General features: G+C 42.4%; 1 protein-coding gene across 1 annotated transcript; it reads right to left on the bottom strand.

Moving 5' to 3' along the window:
- Positions 1-647: 647 nt before the first annotated feature.
- Positions 648-8,044, bottom strand: LOC112555650. Its single transcript, XM_025224092.1, has 10 exons — positions 7,648-8,044; positions 6,662-6,939; positions 5,643-5,877; positions 5,151-5,424; positions 4,785-4,875; positions 4,342-4,597; positions 3,239-3,852; positions 2,408-2,590; positions 2,170-2,304; positions 648-1,844 (listed from the first exon to the last, which is right to left on the bottom strand). The coding sequence occupies exons 2-10, from the start codon at positions 6,839-6,841 to the stop codon at positions 1,575-1,577; spliced, it is 2,238 nt and encodes a 745-aa protein (XP_025079877.1). The 5' UTR covers positions 6,842-6,939; positions 7,648-8,044; the 3' UTR covers positions 648-1,574.
- Between the last annotated feature and the right edge of the window lie 2,567 nt (positions 8,045-10,611).

Genomic DNA, 10,611 nt, shown 5'->3' on the forward strand with positions numbered 1-10,611 from the left:
AGACCAAGCCACCCAGTATCCTTTTCTCACCTGGCTTTCTGTATATATGAAAAAAAAATATACAGGTGAAGGGAGGGCAAGTGTACAAGGTTTTGTTTTGATGTGTCAGCCCCATGGAGGAGGTGTGTAGTGGGGGAGTACGGAGGGTGGACTCGGTTTGGAGTTCGGCGAGAAAGGTGTTTAATCGCGCGCAAAACCTTTCAGGCAGGTGTTTGAGGAACTTCCGGGGGGCGTGAGTGAAATGCGCATGTCCTCTTGATGAACCATCGTCAAGGCAAACAGGCTTGCATTCTGCCATTGCTTATATAACAGATCGTGCTCTGTATTCTGTGTCCTGTGGACCGGACTCCAGCCTGCAAGGCACGCCCGTGGTAAACCGGGATTGACAAGAGGTGATGTCCGCGTGAAATCCTGGAAATACTTAGAATCTCTCTCTCTCACACACACACACACACTCTTTCTTTCTCTCCCTCTCTTACTTCCATTCAGCTTGAACGTACGGAGATCTACCTCCATTTCGTCGAAAAGCAAGCCTCTTCATCAAGGGAAACCACTGCTGCACGCCATGATGACATAGAAAAGCGTTTACCTCCCGTGAAGAGCATAAAATTTAAAAAAAACCAAGTTTCTGACAGAGAAATAGTAGGTGAGTCTGGAGTCGTGTGTATTGATGTATAGGTTACTGTCATTTCTAGAAAAAAAAATTACACAGCCTGTTTATATATATATCATTAGTAAACAAATGTTCAGAAGAAAGAAATCTCATCAAACAGTGTTAATCTGCTATAAGTAAACAGACAAAAAAATTCCTTTTAGCATTTGCTCGATCAATGTTAATGTCAGCCAAAGTTTAATTTTTTTAAAATGATGATGACAATGCCAACTGTGACACTGATGACGTCATTCACATATATTTTGAACGACCGTTGGCTCAACAATGACCAGAGTACTCGCACTGTGAACCTCAGAAGACTTCTTGTTGTTTCTTTTAATCAATTCAACAAATACCAAGAAGTGTCAAGAAGTTCTTTCTTGAATCTCTGATAAGCATAATACAGGGTGGACCACTTTAAAGTAGACCGCCTCTGTCACGCTCGGACTAGGGGCGAGCCAGACGAGTGACCCACCATCATAATAAAAGCTCAAGATGTCAGCAACAACCATCTCTCCTGCACGTATTATTGTAAGGAAAATGTACTTGTTCTGTTAATCTGGTTTAGCTCCGTCAAAAAATAGTTTGTCAGTTTTCGTGTAGACACGAACGAGAAAAAAATCGTCCTGTTAAAACGCTGTGCCAAGTACCAGGGTACTCTACTTTGTGTTTAACAGGAAGCTTTTATCCTCAAATTAGGTGCTTGACAAGACTCCAGGATCCTCCAGATACCTGCTTCGCGAGCTTCTAGGATCCTCCATCTACCGCTTGACAAGATCCTTGGATTCTCCATTTATCTGCTTGCAAAGATTTTGGGATCCTCCGCGGAGCTGTGATCTTCTGGCAGCATGAGTGAAAGGTCATTGTGATCCTTTAAGGTCTAGGTTAGAGTTAGGGTCCTCGGATGCTTAATGGGATCCTGCTACGTGTTTGACGAGACACAGGGATCCATATCACCATCATCGAGCACGGCCAGCAGGTCCACTTGGTGCGACCTGTGGAGAGCATCCCTGAAGACCGACTCCGCGTGCGGCTTCTGCAGCAGGATGGCCAGCACCTCGCGCGTCTGTCTCTGGCGCAGGTCCAGGCGCTGGATGCGGTCCAGAGTGTCCCACGAGATGATTCCATTTTGGAACAGAAGGTCCACCACCGGCACTGGGTCCAGTCGCTCCACCCACAGCGTGAAGCTCTTCTGTTGAGAGACACACAGGATGGTATAGTGACAAGAAACTAGGATTCTTTTTTAGCTTCATCGACAGCCACCCCTCTCTGTCCGTCCATCCATCCACCCATCGATCCATTCGTCAGTCAGTCTGACAGAACCATCCATGAAAGGTAAATGGAATGCAAACACCGGGCGACCGACATTTACGAACAATGAAAGCAACTCAGCCTTCACAATCACCACTAGATGGTGAGACTCAGAGGTATCTCCATACTTGAGTGGAAAAGAGATAAACTGTTTACATGTTAATCACAAATTGAAACAGGACAGGTATGAATATGCTAGTGTCTACCTGCAGGCGACATCGAAAGCCAGTCATAAACTGGGATGAAGCACCCGTTTCTGAGGGGGACAAGGAGAGTTCTGGCGCTGACATCGACATCCTCCTCAGCTGAATATCAATGCGGCGAACGGTTTCGTCCAGATTCTGCACATGGACATTTGAGATTGATGACAATGGACCATTTATACACAAGCTTTATGTTTACGTCCATTTTTTAAAAACAATGTCTTCAAACAAAGAACATCACCTGCACGTCATCAATGAGCTTCAGGACCTTCTCGTGGACGGCCTTCATGTCATGGACTTGTTCGTTAACTTTCTCTGGATGACTGTCTGGCGACCCCGAGGCTGCCCCTTGTGACCGAGGTCTCGAGCGATCTGAGGTCAGGGGTGAAGCTTCTTGGAGACGCCCCTCCTGCACTTTTGCTACCTGAGCAGAAACAGGAAACCATTATGAAGAGTCGTACATTACAATGTTTTCTTCGCTCAACTCGTTGACAGGCTTTCCTTCGCCTGACTGTTGAGTGCGACTCACAAGCACACTCCTTAGACATTGTGTTACAACCATGCTTGCAAGTTTAATCCACCTCGAGTGCACTGTCAACAGTTCTGAGCGAGAATTTTTGCAAGATGCCAATAATTCTTTTTCTTTCTGAGAAAAACTGTCGTTTTTGTTTGATAAATCGAGAGAAGAAAGTAAAAATACATGCGAAGAATATGTCTAACGAATGGGATAATAACAATAAAGAGTAATATGTATAAAGCTCAAATGTCCAGTCTTGCACAGCCACAACCACAACCACGACCCATTCACAAGCCTCACGCATCGTAGGAACAATTGACTCTTACATATGTCTTTAACAAAAAGTTAAAGTTGTCCTGGTAATCTCTTGCCTTGAGATTGTATGAGAATAAAGATTTCCTGACATCACGTGACATTTTGGATGCCAATCGTTTGTTTGTACACCTGAGCGTGACTTACCAACTTTAACAAAAGACAAATCAGAGCCAAATTTTAAGCTTGTCCTTTAACACTACCACGAACAGTAACAGTAGTCTTCAGTTTATTGATGCCCACCTCTCTTCTGTCGTCCGTGGAGGACAGGTCTTCAGAGCTGCTGTCCAAGTCCCCTTGCTGCATGGGCTGACAGCTTGTCTGGTCTCCGCTCTGAGACCTGCCACCCAGTGTGGCAGACGGGTGGCGGAAACCCAGTTCATTCTTCTCCTCCTTCGATTTCTGGAGTTTTCTCACTGGCTCCTCGTACCCACCTCCGCGCTCCCCACCTCCACTCTGCGAGTCCGACCTGCGGCGCTTGGCGATGACATCGGTGAAGGTCTTGTAGGTGTTGCAATCCAGCTCTGAGGATTTCTCTTTGGTCGTCATCGCTCTGGTCCCTGACGAAAGCGACGATGAAGGCCACACCTGCTTCACTAGTGTTTCATCGTCGCTTTGCTCCTCGACGCACTCGTAGGGATTGATGTCCTCGTCTGTCAGATTGCCTCCCATTCCTGCACCACTCTCCCTCGTCGACAGAGTGTTTCGAAAAGGGACGCAGCCCAAGTCCGTACGTTGGTGGACGATGGCTGTGGTGCTGGTGGTGCCTGACTCCGTGGACATAGTTGAATGTCTTCCTCCAGGAAGGTCTGGAAATCCTTCATCTGTGAGGGGCGTCAGGTAGAGGGCGCTGTCATCTGAAATAAGGACCACATACTTCAATGATCAGTAAAGTGAACATTTTCAAAGTTATTGTGATTATCACTATAAAAAACAAAGTCACAAGTATTTAAATTTAAAGTCATACTTTGCACATTCTTCCAAATTATTTAGTGGAGAGATTTGAGAACTAGAGTTCCCCACCCTTTTTAGTGATATTGTTTGTGTGGGTAGGCCAGTGATAGTTATGTTTCTATTTTCAATAAAGTTGGCCTGGCGCCATGAAACTTTTCGTCTTTTTGACTAAGTCAGCAATTGTTCAAGATAAATTATTATATAATTTTATTAGTTAATTATATAAAATACATAGGCAATTTTTTCATGTCAAAGTTCTAATACACTCTACATAATATTTAATTTACTTTCACCCGTTTATATCTTGTTATGCTTCTTATTTCTCTTTAGATTTTTCTATCATATTTAAAGTGAGTGGTTCATCAGACACACCTTCCATCTTGTGTTTTTACCTTGTTCTTGCTGGCTGTCATTCAAACTGCTCGCTGCATTGTTTCTCCATCTTGCATTATCCTCCGCTTTGATTAACGTGGCATAAGCGCTTTCCTCCCAGCTCTTGCTGTATAGAAAAACAGAGTTCACGTCCACTTTGACCCGGAAGAGTTCTAGATACAAGAACACGGGCTTCCGAATGTCTACGTGACTTCCGGTCACGGGAACACGATGCGTGGAGTAGCATTCTGCCCCTCTCCCAGTCTTCTTCTCATACTGCGTTTGAAGAAAAGGGGAACACTGTTTTATTTTTCTGTTTGAAGATATGTAAATGATAACAGTATATTTCAATAAAACAGTTGATATTTGCTGAATAAATACATCATGAACGATTTACAGTGAGCTAACATGTTGCCAGGCACGAGGTCTGATATATCTTGTCATTTCATGACCTTTGACTTACGAGCTTCAACTCAAGCTGGTCTTTCGTTTCATGCAGATGCAACTGAATTCGTCCCTCAAACTTCCTCATCTGATATACAAGCTGAAGGCAACTGGACAAAAATGAAATAAAACAAAACAAGTCATTGTGTTGGGCAAAACTCAAATAATAGTAAAAAAAAAAGCGACATAGGCTTTTTGACAAATATCCATCGGTAGCTTAGGGAAAAACCTACATAAGCAAAAAATTCAAATAAATAAAATTGAAATCCATAAGCAAGCAAATTTAAGTCACGTGTGTGTGTGTGTGTGACATACGTCACGCAGTCACTGAAGCATCACAGACTAGTAACTGACAAATCATCAGTCAATGGCGGAAAGCATCTACCTGTAGGCCCCGTCTTCTGGGTCGAAGTACGAAAGGTCATCCTGTAGTTTGAGGGTGGACGGATGTGAGTTGGACAGGTACAACTTCACGGATGACTGCTGCTGACGGTTTAAAGGGACGAAACTCAGCTCCGTCACCTCCTTCCGGCTCAGCGGCCGCTCGGTTGCCACGATGGCGCAAGGGTTGCTCAAACGAGAGCTCACCTCCTTTTTGCTCTTGCTAACGACATTCAAGCCAAAAGGCCCTTGAAATTTCCAGTCCCGTTTGTTTTTACCTGTAACAGCGAATGTTTTTAAACAGCACACGTTGGTAAACAGCACCTTTAACCATTTCCGCTGCGTCCTCCATACAGGTAGGTATGTATACCCATGTGTTTAATTTGAAATACAATCCCTTTCCATTCCCTACAAATAGACACCTAAAGTTTATTAAAGTGACTTTTTTTTGTAGGAAGAAGTCAGACCTCATGAATGATGTGATAGTGCCACGTACCAGCACTGGCGCAGGTGATGTTGAGTGAGCCGAAGAGGATGTTGAGGGTCACCCAGGGGTTGGTGTGGTCTGGAAGGTTCACCCGCTCGGTGTTGACGGCCCCCTGCCTGTTCCAGAATGTGATTGTCATCTCTGAGGTGCGAGCAGGTCTCTCCATGAGAATACTCAGTTGACTTCTCTTGAGCTTGAAACTGATTTCCTTGACAGAATGGTCGCTGGGACACTTGGCTGATGCCTGACAGGGAAAACATGTTGCCAGGTATCAGAATAAATGAATAAATGGATGCAAGTGTATGTGTGTGAGTGTGAAAGGCGGAGATCATATTTCATACTACAAACTGTCTACAGTAAAAACTCTGACCAGTCTGGCTTGCAGCGGCCAACCTACACCCAATCCCTTGACAAAATATTTCAGGAAACCTCATGCGAAACGAAACAACACATTAACAACACAAAAACAAACAAGAAAAACCAAACTCTACTATCTCCGTCAACTTTGGTGACATGAATTTTGAAATAAACATTTATATAAATAACAGTTATGTCAACGGTAGAAATTCAGTATCTAACATAATTTATAATATCGTTTGAGTGTAAGTTTTGATATTGTATTCAATATTGTCCTCTGGGTAAACAATGCAGCAGTCGTGCTGTACTTTTCTCTAACCCACACGAATTGTTGATTTCCTTGTGACCTCATACACGCCTGCAAACATCCTACATCCACCAAAACAAGCTATTTATAGTTAAACGTATATTTAAAAAATGACTGTTACATGTCATGTTTATAAAAGATTTTTCATTTTCCTGTTTTATAACAAATGTATACTCTGTTGAATTGTCGGGTTTTTATAACGGGAAAATGAGTAATTAAAGACAACATCTAGTGTTCCTCATTTCTAGACGAATGGTTTGTAAATATAGAAAGCACGTAGAAATCCTGCTTCCATGGCAACAGATGAGACATGTCAGGACCTGAAAAGTTTGTAAACAAAAATTATGGGAAGACAAAAACTTACTTTGACATCTTCTTGCGTGAGAGGTTGAGATCTGAGGTCAAGGGTGAAATAGCCAGTGCCAGACACCTCCAGACTCACAGCACGTGACCTTTTGAGTGGCTTGTCGAGTCCACAGCGGCCCAGATGCTGGCGGTGAACCCACTCGGCCCCACATCCCCCTCCCTGCACCAGCACGTTCATGCCCACCGACTCGGGGTGGAAGAGAAGCGGGGTGGGTGGTAAGGCACCCTGGCGCCAGCCACTCGACCTTCGCTGGGGAGAGATACATCTGCGGGTACCTGGTCATAGACACCCGGGGTTAAAGGTTTTAATCTGATGAGAGTTGTCCAGTAGGATATCCTATTTATCCAAATATATATATATATCTATGACTGATTTTTTTTTCTGGCGAGTGCAAGCGGCGAAGCCTACATATTGTAGCACAAACAGAAAAGGAGATTCAACTGTGAAAGAAAAAAATTACTAGGCTAGCACACACAGAGAGATGAAGGTACACACACACATACACACACATTTCGATGAGAGAAGACTGAGTTAGAAGATCGGTCCATTTCAACCACTTGACCCTTTCACAAGGTTTCCCGATCACAAGAAATCCCAAGCTCCCTCTCTCCGTCAACATGGCCCCGATAAGGTAGAAATTCCTACATTTGATATACTACTGACTGAGATGATAATTCAGAAATTCCTACATTTGATATACCACTCACTAAGATGCAAAAAGCTGAATTCGACACAAATTACAAAAAGTATAAATAAAGGGAATTTCTTATAACAAATGCTCTGTCGACAGCTAGTGATTCATACACAGTTTTTGTAATAAATTAATTTAAAAATACTTCTCGACACCACCTCTGGTTTTTCTGTCAATCAGCAACATAAATGAATAAAATCCAAAGCTATGATCGGAGCGACATGTTTACAAGTTTAACAATCTTTTAATGAGGCTACTCCAAGGAGTCAGCAAACCAGGGAAAATGACTTACTTCAACAGTTTTCATAACAACTGAGTGTTGATCTTGACTTAGCAACTCCTTGGTCACAGAGCTGCTTGAAGATGTGTACCATGTATCCCAGTGACTGCTCATCCGTGGACACCAACCCCGCCAGGTGAGCCCATACCCAGCACCCGACACCTGTCTGGTGGGGGACACAGTAGTGGGAGGCGAGTGGAGGACACCACGGAGGATAACACACGATTCCTAGCTGTCAAGAGACTCGCTTTTCTCCAAAACACTGTAAGACTCCTCTGTGAACTCTCTCTCGAACTTCGGGCCCTCGACATGTCCACACAGACGAGAAACATTTCCGCGAAAAAGAAGTTTCCGCTCATAGGCCGGCGTCTTCCAATGAAACTCGTTGTAATAAGCAGACTAGTGTGGGACATTCTAGCAGGAAGTGTGATAAGTATTAATATATTTGAATAGCATGAACGCAATATTAAATGTTTACAATCTAATCTGAGAACAACTGCTGGACTGTCTGACCCGGACTCTTGCCCCGACCTTTCATGTTTATATTTATACACTAAAGACTTTATATAGCAACTGCAACATTAATATGAAAATTAAAGGAATGTAGCAAGACTACAACTATTTCTCAAAATATATACTACTTATAAATGTTTCCTTACATATAATACTAATGACAAATGAACTTGGATATGAATATCCGGATAGAAAAAAAATGTAGTCGAGTGTCGACGCTGTCGTCGCACTTGAGAAGAGGTTGTAGGGAAGTCACTAATGAGAGAAGTAGGGAAGTCACTGATGGCGTAGAAGTCACTGCTGAGCGAAGTCGCACAACATTTGCACGACTACAAGTCACGTGATCACCACAAGGCTGGAATGCCCCGCTTTTTCTATTTCTCGACCCCAGCGGGTGAAGATTTTAATAAACTGGGGCAGAGTGACGGAGGCGGGTGTGTGGGAACAGTTGTCCCGGTGACGCAATGACATCACGAATCCCAAGAAGGAAATGAAGTCAAGAAAGCGCGTGCGTCTCGTGACCAGGAAGTCGTGCAGTCAACGTGGCCTTGAGTCTTCATGTCTTCCTCCCCTCCTCCGCTCCGTAGTTGTCCACCGCCAACATTTTGCCATGTTTGGGAAGTGATTACAAATAATCAACACTCCGGTATTATTTTTTTTAAGTTTTGAATAGGTAAAAAAAAAAAAACCACGATAATAATAATAACAACAACAACATTAATAAAAAAATAATTACCTGACTATTGAAGGTCATAATACTTTCATAGACATAAAATATTGTTGTCGCTTGTCGATAATAACCGAACAACAACAATCGACCGACATACCTGTGTTCAGTCTTTGTGTTTGTGTGTTTACATGTATATATATAAACTTCAAGCAATTCAAAAAGACTGCAGTAGAGATTATGAACAGTCCGACCATTCTGAATTTTTAAAAAATTGTTGCCGGAAAAAGATTTTTCTGAAACATCTTCCTCTATGGAAATCTGTGAAAAATTCGTCAGATTATGTGCATCTGGGAGTTTACATACGGGGAAAAATGCCGAGCAAAAATAAATTAAACAAATATTACTGTAGGTTTTTTTTAGACAAAACCCGGCAACATCGTCAAGAAAGACTCACGATAAAGGTATAAACAAGCTTGTCAGCAATACACTATTCCCCCCCCAAAAAAAAAAACAACAAACAAACAAACAAAAACAAAAACAAAACAAAAAACAAAATAACAACAACAAAAAACCCAACAACAACAAACAAGAAGAAAACTCCAGACCAGAACTTTGAACCCTGGTCATCCACGCAAAACAAAATAATTAACAAAATACCACCGCCGAACAGTGTGGTCCACAAACATCTACCAGCCTTACTTATAAAAACACCAATCAAAGCATGGCTTTTTTGTAAAGGAAATGTTTTCACAATATTTCCCAATAGCATGACCTGCCCACGGAAAAAGGACGGATTTATAACCACTACAGAAATCTCTGACAGAATATATTTCAGCAGGCAATAATGCTGGACCTTCTGTTAGCTTGTAGTACGATGTTGTCTTCATTATCGCAATTAAAACAATAAAACTAACCAGGAAAAGAATTCAATCTTCACGAGGAAAAAAAAAAAAAAAAATGTACTGGGTTGTAGGACCACATCAAGGTGTGTGTGACAAAGCTGTCATTGAGTCCTGTCTACCTGTGAGCTGCGGCAATTCGTTGTTCTTTGTAGTTTTCGGGAAAGTTGAGAGCAGGTGTAACAAGCTGTTCCTCAACAAAACCAAACACAAGGGGGTCAGTTAGTGCGATGTCAAGCTCTATTTTTAGCAAGTAACGTGTCTGGGTGAGACCCAAACCACTTCTCTAGTTTCTCAAAAATCTCAGTGTAAATGTAAACTAATAATTTTCCAGAAATGACACCTGTGCTAATATTCCTTTCACTAATTCTTTCTCGACATCTTTATCTACACGAGATATGCTGCACAAAAGCTCTTTGCTAGATTATCCACACAACAACAATCATATCAGAATTTGTAAAGCCCGTTTCCCCGTGTGTAGGTGAGCTCGGTGCATTAAACTTGATCAGTTGAACCACTCAATGGAGAAACACAAGCAGCAACAAGCGGATGACATCAAACCATTTTTCTGATAACAACACACTCTTCTCTTCCACAACACCTTCTACCCATTCTATCCATGAGCATTACCATGAGATGAACCTTTCCTTTCTATCTTGTAATCAAATGTCTATAATGCAGATGGCAAATTTCCGGCTGTTTGAATTTTTTCAGCCGTTACAAACAACCGTCATTTGTTCTCTCCAGAAGCGGTCTACCCCATAGACAATGAAAAATGTTTCGCAAATCTCTCACCAAACAAACTGCGATTTAGAAGGATCCTCAGATGCTTCGATTATTCTCTGCAAACTAGAAAAGTACTTCATCCCTCAAAAGTGATGGAGCTTCCCTCAT

This window comes from Pomacea canaliculata, linkage group LG14 (genome assembly GCF_003073045.1).
Source record: "Pomacea canaliculata isolate SZHN2017 linkage group LG14, ASM307304v1, whole genome shotgun sequence".
Lineage (NCBI taxonomy): Eukaryota > Metazoa > Mollusca > Gastropoda > Architaenioglossa > Ampullariidae > Pomacea > Pomacea canaliculata.